The sequence below is a fragment of the Panicum virgatum genome, chromosome 3K (assembly GCF_016808335.1).
Source record: "Panicum virgatum strain AP13 chromosome 3K, P.virgatum_v5, whole genome shotgun sequence".
Taxonomy (NCBI): domain Eukaryota; kingdom Viridiplantae; phylum Streptophyta; class Magnoliopsida; order Poales; family Poaceae; genus Panicum; species Panicum virgatum.
In genome coordinates, this window is record NC_053138.1 from 41391108 (window position 1) to 41405424 (window position 14317).

At 42.8% G+C, this 14317-nt stretch overlaps 1 protein-coding gene across 4 annotated transcripts in view; it reads left to right on the top strand.

The window, feature by feature from the left end:
- Positions 1 to 6887, top strand: part of LOC120699192 — a 36004-nt gene extending 29117 nt beyond the window's left edge. The window contains exons 12-16 of one of the 4 annotated variants that reach the window (XM_039983081.1): positions 1067 to 1114; positions 3581 to 3616; positions 4076 to 4150; positions 6070 to 6131; positions 6211 to 6887. In XM_039983081.1, coding sequence (XP_039839015.1) covers positions 1067 to 1114; positions 3581 to 3616; positions 4076 to 4150; positions 6070 to 6099 — 189 coding nt within the window. In that variant the 3' untranslated portion in view covers positions 6100 to 6131; positions 6211 to 6887. Of the gene's footprint in view, positions 1 to 1066; positions 1115 to 3580; positions 3617 to 4075; positions 4151 to 4217; positions 4491 to 4515; positions 4865 to 6069 lie in introns of those variants that run through there. The other 3 variants (XM_039983078.1, XM_039983080.1, XM_039983079.1) reach the window with 3 other exon arrangements.
- The last annotated feature ends 7430 nt before the right edge of the window (positions 6888 to 14317 follow it).

The window sequence follows — 14317 nt, forward strand, 5'->3', positions numbered from 1 at the left end:
CGGGTCCAACGAGTGTAGTTACCTGAAGATACGTCGAGGACGACAGGTACAAGGCTGTTGATATTCTGCACCGCGACGGCTTGGGCGTGGAGGTTGATGGTTGCGGCTTCGTGCATGAGCATGGCCTTGCGAACGTCGTGGTCGTCGGTGTTGGTGGACTTGGCGCCGTCATCGTCGCCATCGTTGGGGGCGGGGCGCGTCAACGGAAAAGGCCTCAGTGGCGGCCTTGCGCTCGCGGGTGACGCGTGCCAGGGCATCGCGTGCGCGAGCGTCGGCGGCCTCCTGCTCGGCCTGCAGGGCGCGGGCCAGTGCGGCATCGCGCACGGCCTGGCACTCTTGTCACTGCTTCGCCCGCTCCTCGATGAGGGGCAGGTCGTCGGCAGCAGCGGCAGCAGGAGGGAAGGGATCCGGCCATAGGCGCAGCCAAGGGCGGCGCGCAGAACTAGGGCAGCGGAAGATGAATCCGGGGAACCCGGACTCGTGATACAGTGAAAGCAATATGGCTCGAAAAATAATAGATTGAGATGCAAGAGCATATACATATAGGGGCAAGGGTCTCTGGGGTTTATGGAAACATTACCAGCCAGGAGATCCTTGCCTAATAGATCATCATCTATCCCATCTATCTATCCTAGGGCTGCAGCACACGGCAAGGCACAGGGCCTGTGCGCCAGCACCTAGGGCCAAAGTCCCGGCCCAATAACCCTTGCTAACAAGTTGTTTTTATTACTTACTTCAATAAAAGACGGGATGAGATATTCAGCTGAAATGGAAAGAAATGCTAAAGGCTAGAATGCTGATATCATTCACTGTGATAGTGTGATAGCTGTCCTAATTATAATCCTTACGATAATAAATGATAAATAATAGTGTCTTTATCTACTTCTAAAAAAAGATAATTTTCATACTACCGTCGAAATAAAAGTGCTGGCTAATGCTTCTTGTTTCTTGAGTCAAAGAAGCAACAACACCTGTAATTTTAACAAGGATTGTGCAGCCTTTGAAATGCTTTAGTAGTTAATCGTTTTTTTCATAATCCCCTTATGAGAGAGCTTGATGTTGGCAGGACATAGGATTTCATGTGGAGTACATTAGCCCTTCAGGGGAGAAAACTGTAAGTTTCTTGTTCACTAGTATCTGATACTCTGTTCATAAATGAAACTGAAATATCGAGAAGACAATCTCTGTTCATGGACATTGATAGGATTAATCCATTTTACTAGACTCTGTATAGTTTTGTGATTTTACAAAAATGGTTTGCTTGTTATGAGGGGTCTCACTTGTCATTTATACCACACTCTAAGTGTGTTTTGCATTTGGCATTCGATTGTATTTCCATCAGTTGGAGCATTCTCTTGTTTCTGATAAGCTATGTAAGAGCTGTTGATGGCATTGGCACAAAACACCTTGTGTTCAAGTTACAGGATCATATGGTTAGGGTTATTTTTTAATTTTATTTATATGATTTGTCCAATCTATTTAACCTTGTTTCAATTGTTTGGCGAGATTTCATCTGATGATACTAGTGAAAAAAAACTGCACGAGTGTGGCACCTTTTATTTCTGCATAGTGTTAGTGGGTGTGCTGGTGTGACTAGTCATGTGTTTCGGTTTCCTTCTGCAATAAGATAATGGCATGCGGCTCCCTGGCTTTTTCGAGAAAAAAATTTACATCGTAGAGCAGTAAAAATACTTTCAGTGCAAAGTGAAAAGTATCTTTTAGAAAACTCCGCCGGTATTGCAATAAGCAGCAGCTGTGTCAACCGGCTGAGGAAAGGCTCTGGACCCTAGCTTCACCCTTATACGATTACACCGTTACCTAGGGCTGTAGGGCTGCACCGTTACTACAGGCTGGCATGACAATATTTTTGGGAGTTGACAGCGAGGGACCTTTTTTTTGGTGCTACCAGCGTTTGAACCCGGCCAGTATCTCCCTCGTCTAGTGTGCTGAATGTTACTGTAGAAAGATTTAGGACACCTCACACCCTAATGAGGGGGGTGGCTATTTTATATATAGCCAAAGGGCAGGTATAAATGGTAATACAAGATTACAGGAATAATTGTAATCAATGTAGTGAATGCCTATACAATTCCTAATTGTTACACTATAAAATGTGAGCTAACCAGGGTTAAAAAAACCGACCGGAACCGGTCCGGAAACCGCGGTTACCGGTCAAACCGGTCCGGACCAGTTCCGGTTTGGGTCGGTTTCAAACTGGCCCAAATTTAAAATTCAAATTTGAATTAAAAAAAATGAAAACTTCCCAAAAAATTCCTAAAAATACTTTGTTGCGACAAATCTAATGGTGTCAAATTTTTTCAAATATTCGTTCATTTAGTATACTTTGCGAGCATTTGAAGTTAAACAAAAAAAAAGCATGCATACAAAAGTATACAAATACAATGTAAAACATGTTATACATTGTATTAATGTAAAAGTAGTACAAAAGAGGGTTTGAGGGTTCATTTAGGCTAAAACATGCTATACAAACATTCATTTAGTATACTTTGCGGGCATTTGAATTTAAACAAAAAAAGAAAAAAATTGAATTTGGTCGGTTACCACTCAAACCGACCGGTTACCACTCAAACTGGACCGGCTAACCGGTCCAAACCGTTTGAACTGCCCAATTTGAATTTGACCGGTTTTTACCGGTAACCGGTCAAACCGGTCCGGTTTACCGAAACCGGTGGCCGGCGGTTTGGACCGACTTGTCGGTAAGAAAAACCTTGGCGCTAACGTGACCATTTGTTAGTGAAAAAAACAAAAATAAATTTTCTACCGATTCCTGATATTGTTCTACACAAATTCATTGGGGACAGCCTTATAGTGGAGTATGTTTTACTTGGACCAACATTTTGTTTAGCCTCCATCCTGTGTTATTTCCTCTTGTTTTACAGAACTATATTATCTTTATTATTTTATTTTATATCTACAGTTCACAACTCTGTTACGCGGATACTCCTAGGAGGTGGCGTATCCGTATCCGATACGTATCGGATACGGATACGCCCCGGATACGGATACGTTTCTAGCTGTATCCTAAAAAAACGGATACGTATTTGCTTGGATACGCGTATCTGATACTTTTGGGCCAGATGGGATACAGCCCAAAGCAGTAATCAGCCCACCCAAATGCTGTTTTGGTAGTAAGAGATAATACAAAATGATGAACTTGCTGCAATAGAACTGTAGAACTAGATGAGCAGCAACTGAAGAACCCCTTGTGGAATCAGTTGTGCTTTTAGAGAATGCTAGTTATAGAGGTAATGTTATATGGACATGCAAGTATTGCACATCTGAGTATAGTAGAAGTTACTCAAGAGTAAAATCTCACTTGCTGAATATCTATGTGATATTTATATATAATTATTAATTATCCTAGCCGTATCCCCGTATCAGTGTTTTTTGGGAAAGTGCGTATCCGATACGTATCGTATCCGATACCCGTACCAGTATCCGTGTAACATAGGTTCACAACATGGCATGGTATTTTCTTATTTCTGGCTGCTTCTTAAAAAAGTATTTCTTTTGTTCATATTTTGTCAATTGTCGTCTAATAGAATTTTATGTATTGCAGCTAATTCTTCCCTACCGACGGTATGAAGCTGACCAAGTAAGTTCTCTTTCCTGGTTGCTCCTTTTCTTGATTCAGGTATTCCATTTTTACAGTGTCAGATACAGGAAAAGTTTTAGAAATAAGGTTTCACATTCATGGATTGACAAAATGGGTTCAATGGAAAATGTTTAAATTGGTGGGGTTGAGCCAAAAGCGTTTCGACAAAAGAGTAGATACATCCTGAGCATCAATGTTTTCATCACTAGAAGGCTGTCATACCTAATTACCAGATGCTGTCTACAGATAATATTACATATTGCCATATTGGAATTCTGAAATGTTTGGTCTGTTGAGTATTTTGTCTCATTATTGATGCCTGCACTAGCTGACAGTGACTCCAAACAAATTGTATGGTTTTAAGTTCCCCTAAAGTGAAAATATCTCTACTGAAGATTATACTTGATCAGCCCTGCATTTCTTCTAATGTTTCACATGCATTTGGTTTGTTCTACACAGGGCAATTTTTGCACTATTTCAGCGGGATCATACAAACTTGTATGGGACAACTCATATTCGTCATTCTTCAAAAAGGTATGTCACAAATGATGCCCTGCGTATACCATTGCAGTTAATGCCATGCTTAAAGTCTCTTTTCCAGTGGAACATGATTCCCTTACACTGGGAACACTTTCAATTGACTATGATGGTTCATCTCCATGGCTCCTAGTGTTTGCACCGTACCTGAAGATACACAAATTTGAGCATTTCCTTGTTAATGAGCACAAACTCAAGTATCTTATGTCATGGCCACATTGAACTAGTACCAATGGATACTGCAGTTTCTTATGTCATAACCACATTGAACTAGCACTAATGGATACTGTGGTTCCTCATTCAAAATAGTAATGATACCACACTATTCTAGTGATGATTCATCTAATTTTGCCTCATGACAGAGCCTCCGGTACAAGGTGGATGCTGTGCCACCAGTTGTCGAGCCGGCCATGCCTGCCATAGAGCCCTTATGAGGCCTGTCTTAATATGACTCGACAAGGGCTGATGCCTGTCATGGATTGTGCAGATGCATCGGAAGCCCCATACGGTGTTGTAACCAATTCTTGTATCATAATCGCAGGGTTCTGGTGATACATACACATAGTTCCCAGTCGGGGAGCAATATGTACTGCTTGCACGTGGTTACGGCCAATTGGCCAGTTTCCCACTGATGAATGCCTAATTCTATACCAGAAAAGTGTACTACAGCGAACACTGAAAGCATGCCTCTCATTCGAGCTTTCAACTTTACAAACATATGCTTACCGTTTGGCTTCACTCCAATCCCAAGCGCCAAGTGCAGATCCCTGACGTCTTCCCGATGGGGAAGGTCCACGCCGTTCTCGCAGACACTTGGTTGGCGCGAAAGGTGAGAAGAGGCCCGCTCGAGTGCTCGACGGTGAAGTGTTCCTGGTGCTTTGTATTCTTGCTTCGACGCTAGCTGCTCACGGCCGGGATAGGATCCCTTCTCATTTCCCTTCCCTATGTTCTTGTGTGCGTTCTCTTTCTCTTGTACAAGAGCGTGACCGTCGGGCTTCCGCGAAAACTGAGTTGGAATGGATGTTTTGGTTCATGTGTTTTGTGCAGGGAGCGAAGTCTTTCCAGAGGAATGACGAACTTCATTCCTGCGTTCCAAAGAGCACGTGATGTCATCAAAACATAGGAAATGGATTCCTTTAGAATTCCTTCAATCCAAACAGGGTCCTAGAATCTGTTTTCGAATTAGGGTGCATATTGTGTTTTGCAGTTGCCCCTTGAATCTATGTAGCAGTAGCTCTTCGTAACCTTTGACGGAGCTACTTTTAGCAGATTGGTGTACTCCAACTGTATATATTCCATGGCACAGTTTTTTATTTCGAAATTTAAAGCTGTTTTCACTAAAACTTCGTGAAATCATGTTCAATTCGGATGCTAGAGCATACAATTATTTACTCCCTGACCTATAAAAAGCATATTTTTGTAGGACAAATTAAGATCGGAAGAGAAGAATTAAATACGACTTTGATTTAAACGATGAATCACAGCTGCGTGCGAATAGCGTAACAGCCTAATGTGCTATGCTTAATTTGAGTGCACCGTCGGAGGTAGGGAAAGTTTATTTCAGGAGTGGTGAATGCATTAATGGGGCAATGGCAACCCATGATTTTAGATCGCTATCAGTGCATAGTGTCATCTCATAGTTATCGAGGCTGGCACGTCAGCTTGACACTTGATGGAAACCACCTCCCTTGATGCACAGTTTTATTGCACAATTTTATAGATGAATTATCACATTTAATTGTTGATTGATATTTGTAATCAAATGTGCCATGTGACCAATAGAAGTTGATGAATGTGTATAGATGAAACTCAAATCCTCTCAATGGAGTTTCATTCTAGTTTCATGGCTCTTGTAAATTGTTTATACCAAGTTTCATTACCATAAACTGACGAGGACATCCCTTCTACCGATATAGCCATGCCTATTTCACAGCAAAGACTTATGATTCAAGCTCCTACACGACAACTCAACTATCAGGTAATGTCGTTTCTCGCTGTCCAAACAAGTTATCCTTTCAATGGGGTGCTACTAATTGTGATGATTTTCTTGTGATTAGGAACTTGAAACATGAACCAGATTGGAAAATGGACTACAATGACAACAAACAAGTGGAAGGAGGCATGAGGAAAGGAAGGATCGGACCAAAGAATTAGATTGCAAGTTCGGACAGCCAGTTCGGACCTCCAGGAACTGACAACTTCCTCGGGACATAATTCTTTTCTCCAAAGGTCATTTATGGCTCATAAGTGCTCGTTGGAAAGATCTTGAAGTCTACTTTCCGATGGATCCAACTTGATCATCTGATTTGCCTGGAGCTAAGAATAATCTTCAAAATGATGTTCGGACTTCCAAACATGGGCTAAATTATTTGTATCTCGTCCAGCCCACTAGGGGCCATTTAAAGTTAGGGTTTCAACCTTAGCATCCTCCTGGCTGCCTTCCCACCTACTCCCTCCGTCCGAAAAAAGTCACTCTAGGATTCAAAAATTGTCCCAAAAAAACAAGTCATCCTATCCTATTTAGAAAGTGCTTGTGTATGCAAGAATCAATTAGTGCCAAATATGGCTAGTAAATAGGGGCAAACATGGTCATTTTACTTTCTTGTTAATTTGTCACATAATTCCTAAGATGACTTTGTTTTGGGACGGAGGGAGTATATAAACCAGTAGCAGCCACCAAGAAACACTTGTGTTTTGTTTTGTTGCAAGTTTATCTTCTGCAACTTTTTGGTGAGCGCGTGTGTCAATTAGACCATCTGTTTGCTTGATTTAGAACTCCAAACTTGTGTGTATCGGATTCATTCTTTGGGCAAGGTCTGTGAGCTATTTGTTTATCCACTTGTTCTTGCTTGTTCTTCGATTTACTTGTAGGTTCAAGGTTGTTCTTGGCACAGCAAGAACAACACAAATCAAAGGCGATGCAACTGTCGTTAAGGCGCAACCCTTGTGGTGTTGTAGTCGGGAAGCACAACGTCGATCCTCCTTAAGTTGAGTTATCCCCCACTCTCATGGAAAGATTGAGAACAAACCCCATCGGGTTCTATCATGTGGTAATCAAAGCATGATATTTCGGTGAAAGATTCTACCCATCCTTTTACCTAAAGCCCAAAAAAATCCCCCAAAACAGTTTAGATCTAAAAATCCCTACAACAAGTATGAGCCTTTGCTGTTCTTTCTTTGCTTGTTGAAATTTCAGTTGCATTGTTTGGGCTAGTTGCTGATTCTTAGTGGTTAACTCTTAAGATTTTTGAGTTCTGGTCACCTTTTAGTCACCATGAAATCCATTCATATTCCCGCTATCATTTCTGCCACCACGAATCCATCTTCCATATTTGAGCACCGGAAGAAAACAGTCCTATATTTTGTGTTAGATGTCCGATTTAAGTGTTTAAATATAATCTAAAGCTTATCTTGTGTTCTTTACAACGGATCTAACCTTGCTCCCAAGTTTGTTCCGAGCGCTTCACAATAGCGCTTGAGTTTTGCGATCTGTTATTTGAAACTCAGAGATGTTGATCTGATTTCAATGGAGCTATGTGAAATAATCCCTTTGTTGGAGTTGTTGTGATACTAAACAAAAGAGTATTAGCCCTTGAAAAAAGGAAAGAAATAAAGAAAGAAAGATAAAAAACAAAAGAGCAATAAAAAATGAGAGGGGTAGAGTTGTTATTTTACTTGCATTCCTTGCCGCTTTGGTGAGTGACAACGCTTGTGTTCAGGCTCACGTATCTAGCTTAATCTAGCATAGGACCATCGATGAATGCTTATTCAACTTGTTTTGACTAACTTTGTTCTATCTTCACCCCTAATATCATGGAGCAACCCTCTATCCACGACCTTTCTGCTCCTAAGGGCGAGTTCTCTAAGCCAACACCACCTTCCTCATCTAGCTATGATTATTTGACGAATTTCATAGATGCTAATCTGAGAATGTGTGTAGGTGAATTTGGGCCAAAACTTCATGTAACAAGCACATTATCCAAGTCACAAACCCCTGATCAAGCACAAGCAAGCCCAAGGGCCAAAAAGGCCCACATGGCATCCACACAAGAGAAGGACACGCAACCCATGAGCATGACACGTCATCGACCCGAGGCAAAACCTTCTCGACGAATCAAATGTGTTCACGAGGATCTACAGGCCCACCAGAGCTACCAAAACTGACTTAAGACAGGCCCTTACCCATGCACATGAGATTGGGGCCCACCTAGCAGCCTCCAGACCAAGGATGGGCCGAACGGGCTCAGCCCAAGGTCCACTGGCCCCACCGCCTCTCATATGACACGTGGCAGCGTGTGGTTGGTCCTCCATGGCGGTTTGGCTCAATCCTTGGGCGAATGGCAGGTGGTTCACCCCTATATATATGAGTGGAGGGGCTCCAAAATGAGACATCACTCACCACCATGAAGAGCCTCTTTAACTTGTGTTTAGTGTAGGGAGAGGGGTAGAGGTACTCAGGAGGGGTGCCAGTAATGGCGCTCTTCTCCAAATTGTACCTCTATGAGAGTGAGGGAGATAGTTAGGGGAAGTGTCGGGATTGTCGGCATTCTTCTCCGCTTGTACCTCGACAGATGCTTATTCGGTTGTAAGTGTACGAGACTTTTTTATTTAGAATTAGAGTTTAGTTGCGAGTTATTTCTTCTGCCTTTTATTGAATTGAGTGTATGCTTAGAGTAGCATTTGTTCCTAGCTTAAGACTCCGGATAGAGAAGAATAATCTTGGCCAGGGTTAGGATTAGTATGGAATAGCGTAGACGTGGTGTCTAAACTAGACTTTACCACTCAGTTGTCTTATATTCCCACGGTTTGTAGAGGTAGCCGGCAGGTGGTGAGAGCCCTGTTCGAGCCCTAGTAACCCTCCACGTTCGGGTATAGGATAGAGCATTATTACCAGAGCAACTGGCTTGTTTAAGGCAGGGGAAACTAGTAGCTCGAAGTATAAGGTGAAGTTATCTCTTCTTATAAGCATAGATTCTAAATCTTAGGAAGTGCTCTCTGTCCTATCCTTCCTACACCAGTATGTGTGTCCTTGGATGAGCCTGAACCCATAGATAGTGTACTCACATTCCTCAGTGGATACGATACCCTGGAATACTCCTGGGTGAAAGCTACAATGGTATCCGTGCGCTTGCAGATTTTATTCGTGACATTACAAAGTACCAACAACATCCAAACTGAAGCATCTCAAATTACATGTCCATTGCATAAAAGAATAGAATAGACTAAGTAGTTCCTCAAAGCCACAAGTATTAGGCATGGCAAAATAAAGTGATGTTGCATCACATAGGAATTACAATTTATTCTAGCTGAAGTTTCTTTTTGCTTCTAGTATTTGAAGCAGGGCTAGCTGGGTGGCTGTTTGAACTGGAAGCTTCTTTGGTGTAAGCTTTTTCTTGATGGCACTTTTCTTTGTTGATGAAGGGTGCTGCAACATAGTATGCACTTGATCTGCCTACACTTGCACTGTGTCTTGATAGGATCTAATGTCTTCATGAAAATGGTGGGTTGGGTGCACCACTTGGATAGGAACAGGGTCATTGGATCTAGTTGCAGATCTTGTGTGAAAGCAAGACATACAAATCAATTAGGTAATTTGTCAGTGAGAAATAATATTCTTGTATGACAAAATAACCTTAGAAGGAAGCATCAAGCTGGAAAGAAGATGCTTTATTATTTGCTTACCTTGTATTTGTAGTACTTGTTGATGTAGTGGATGTTGACCCCTTCCCTTTGTTGACTCTTGCTGAAGAAGATGTTTTTCTCTTCTTTTCCTTAAGTGTACCTTTGTCAACTTCCTCATTGTGTGGGAATAACATCTCTGATGCAGGAGTGGCAACAACAATGCTAGTCTCCGTGTTACAACTGGCTGCTTTCTTCAGCCTTTTCTTTGGTAGACCCTTGCAATGGACAAGTTAAAAAGTTAGTAAAGTAGTTGATGTTAATGAAGGTAACTAAGTTATAGGAAGTATACCTCTCAGCCTCCATTGCAGCTACGTCTTGTGGATTCCCATTCTTATAGGTGTACCAGTGGTGCCCTAGCTCATGGCATATTGGGCACTCATGTTTCTTCCTACTACTACCTCCCTCCACCAGTGTTTTCCTAGTACTACCTCCCTTCATAGCTGATTTCATCCTGTTCTTGCTCCTTCCACCTACAGGATGCATGAAGAAGCCATGTGTGGCTTTTGGCCACATGGACTTGTTAGGAATATTGCGGACTCGATCTTCATGTGCAGCCTTGAATTTCTGAACTGAGAATTAGTCATCCACATGGTCTTCCAGTTTTGCACCAAGAATTGATGTGATGTAGGCAAGAGCATGTTTGCAGGTATTCCTAACCCTTGACAAGCCCTGCAGGAACATGTCCTCTCATTTAAGTTGACTACAAACCTAAACCCACACCCTCCGTTTGCATAAACTTCTTCAACACCATCAAGTGGGCTTGTGATCACTTCGATATCTAGGTTGTAGCTATCTTCCCTCAACTTCTAGACAATATGAGGTAGAATCTTTCCTTCAAACTTTTCGGCCACCCTTTTCCTAGAATTTCATTTAATCAAGATCTTCTGTCTAATGGTATCCATCAGGTCATCCAGGTTCTTGGCCTTATCCTCCTTTACCCATTTATTGAATGACTCAACCAAATTATTGGTGACATAATCCACCTTTGACAATGTGAAGAACTGGCTCCTAGTCCACAATTTCTTGTGATTTTTGTGCAGATATTTCATTGCTTCTGATTTGAATTCAGGCATTATTTGATAATGCTTCTCAAACATGTGGGGGTTCCAAGAATATGCAGATTGCCACAGATTTTCATCAAAAAACTTTCCATTGTATCTCTCCTTGAAATTCTGTACTAGATGGTACATACACTCTCTATGTTCAGCTTCTAGGGAAACCTCACTAACCCCATTCATCATTGCCTGGCCACAATTAGTGCTGAATGTAAGCCCAACTGGGATGCCTATTGCTTCCTTCAACCTCTCCATGAACCAAATCCAATTCTCATTTGTTTCTGAGTCAATGACACCAACAGCTATTGGGAACATCCCGTTGTGTCCATCAACTGCACAGGCTATGCACAACTACCATCTGAACCTTTCAGTCAAAAATGTACTATCTACTGCAAGATATGGTCTACAACCTCTTAGGAATCCATCAACACATGGTTTCAAACCAAAAAAGAACCTATTAAACCTTATCATGTTATTGATGGTGTGGTGATCAATCACAACAAAGGACACAGGGCTGCTTTCCTCTATCTAGGCCTTAAATCTGTATAGGTTGTAAAAACTTTTGTTCCAAGGGCCATAAAGCTGATCCATCAGCACCAATATTTTTTGACTATTTTTCAGCCTCCTTTGCAGCTCAGTGACACATAATTTTCCATCTTCCTTGAGCCAATCAATCTCTTGCGGACACACCCAAAATTGAGTAACCCCTACACAAATGCCTTCCCTCCTAGTGTTGTGACACTCCTCATGAGGGTATGGATTCCTCTTAATCTGCATAGAAAGTGTAAAAAAAATCAATGGATAGAGAATGTTTATGTACTAGGAAAAAAATTAATGAATGCATATACAGTTCAAAAAATGCAGATAACTGTCACCTCATCATTAAGAGCAGAGGCATGAATTCTCCACCTGCAGCGCACTTCCTTGCCACTGCAGTACACCCTATACCTTCCTGTGTCACTCGCTTCAATGTTATAATGAAACTCATGTTTCACAGCATGAGAAGCTAAAGCGAACTTAAAAGCATTCCTCTCTATCATTAACAATGTCATTTATGTCCTATATTTCATCATCCTCACTAGAGGAAGATTCATTATCAATATCTGTGTCATAGCATGGGTCTGATTGGAAACATTCAGCTTGTATTTGTTTAGTGCTAGGTTCAGAATTGGGAGGTTTTGGAGGTTAGGGAACAAGCTCAATATATAACCCTTCCTCATCAACACTCAAATGCTCATTACATGGATTTGGGTTGGGCAGGCCACCATTATCTGCAGATTGAGTCTTTGCTTGGAGGCTTGGTTCTGCTATGCTAGGACATGGTATGGAACAGGTGAATGGGGCTTCAGCTGACTAGCCGGTGCAAAAATTCCAATCAGGAATATCAGGAAGCTCACTACCAGGGCTATGATAAGAAACAGTCAACAAGCAGCACTTGGAAGCCTCATGTTTAATAAACATTTCAAGCAAATTTTGGTCCGAGCACACTTGGATGTTCACCTTACTGACCATGCAGAAGTAAAACAATCTTACTATGTCACCGAAATGAGGAGGATACTTATCAACAGCTTCATCAACCAAATCTCTGAAGTTGGCGAAGTCCGCATCCACAACTGTGCTCAAGCAATACCACCGACCACGCATATTGGCAGCAAAAAGCCAAAATTTTAAGTTCAAGCTACTTTTTGCGTCCATCCTACATATTAAGAACAGATAGCTACTACAAATAAATCTACGGATTCAAGAATAGAACAAGTGTTATAGATTCATGCCTCAATTCATAATTTCAACATCTGTGAATAAATAAAAGAGCAACATTCTAGGGTCAAATCAAAAAATGCATCTCACCTTCTTGTCCCGAAGAGCGCTCTATTGTCGGAGAGGACTTGGATCCGAGCGCCCAGCAGCGCACGTACCGACCGCGCGGCTCGGTGGGGGTGACCCTCCCCCCACCCGCGGTGGCCGGGGCCGAGGTCTTCGGCGCCCGAGCCTAGTGGCCGAGCCCGCAGCAGGGCAGACCTCTCCGCAAGGGGGCCCTGCAGCCGCGCGGCCTCCTTGGTTGCCCTGACAGGACGGACGGCGGAGGTCATTGGTGGCCCTGGTGGGCGGCGACAGGTGACCCCAGGGAGCGTGGCTTTGGGCAGCAGCGCGATCTGGAGACCAATCCCTTGATCGGGAGAGGATACAGGATATTGTTCCTAGTAACTGCAAGTGCAAAGGGCAAGATGGTCTTTTATACAGCCCGTTCCCACCTCTCAGTGCTCTAGTGCTCTTAAACCGTTAAATCCTAACGAAAGGTGGACGGAGTGGTACAGAGGGCAAAGAAAGTTCTAGCGATGGTACACAGGTGCGAACAAACTTTTTAATGGTACACAGTTAAACACCAACTATTTTAATGATATACAGTTAAAAGGGGCAGCCCACCTTTTTGAATTTCTCTCATTTGGAGGTCCCCTCTTTTATCGCAGGGTTTTGGAAAAGAGATTTGGCTCTTTGTTTGAGCTTTTTGCCATCTATGTTTTGATTAGGCTAGGAGTGGTTTGTAACCGGGATCTCGTGGAGTAATCGAAATATTAAATTTGCGTTCAATCTTGTGCCCTTGAGCGTTTTTCTTTTTCGAGAATTTTTATGTGATTTTTGATTCGGGAGTTTTACTCAATCTTTTTGCGAATTTTTTCATGGATCTGTTAGTCCTTGATGACGTAATTCTATGGCTCGAGTTTCATCTCAATTCGCCGTGATTTTAGGAAGTAATTTTATATCAAAGGTTTGGTTCTTTTCCCCTTTCTTCTATTGCTGTTCTCTGTTCGTGACCTTTCAGGCAGAGGAGCGCTCGCGAGCAGAGGTGCAAGCGGAGGCTCTAGCACTCGCCGGTCGCCTATGCCTCACGGGCCCGCAACCAGCCGCGTGGCGCGCAGCGAGTAGAGCACCGGCGGCTCGCTTGTGTGCAGAGGCCGCACACACGGGCCGGAGCAGGCCATGCGCCAGCAGCTTTGAAGCGACGGCAAGCTGCCTCCTTTCCTTCCTCACGGCAGCAAGCTGCAGGCCGGCGTGGGTGTCCAGGTGCTAAGGAGCAGCAGCAAGTTCGTTCCTTTTGTTGTTGGTTTAGATCTTCTGGGTGCTGCAGGTCTTTGGCAACGAGCAGAGCAGCGGCAAGGCAGAGGACATTTCCAAGAGCACCAACTGTTCGATATATTGTTGCAAAGGATTGTTCAGCAGCAAGCAGTTCCTTGTTCATGCACTGTTTTCTCTAACTTGCTAGTTACTTTTTTGCCGTAGCTTTCAAGCTTCAGTGTGGAACTTATTCAATTATTATCTGAACTAATCCTTGCTTTGATTAGCCTTTTGCTGGATTTTGTGCTCTCGGTAGTTTTGCTTGTGTAGGTTTTTGGTTGCCAGGTGTGCGTGTGCGTGTGAGCAGCGGCAA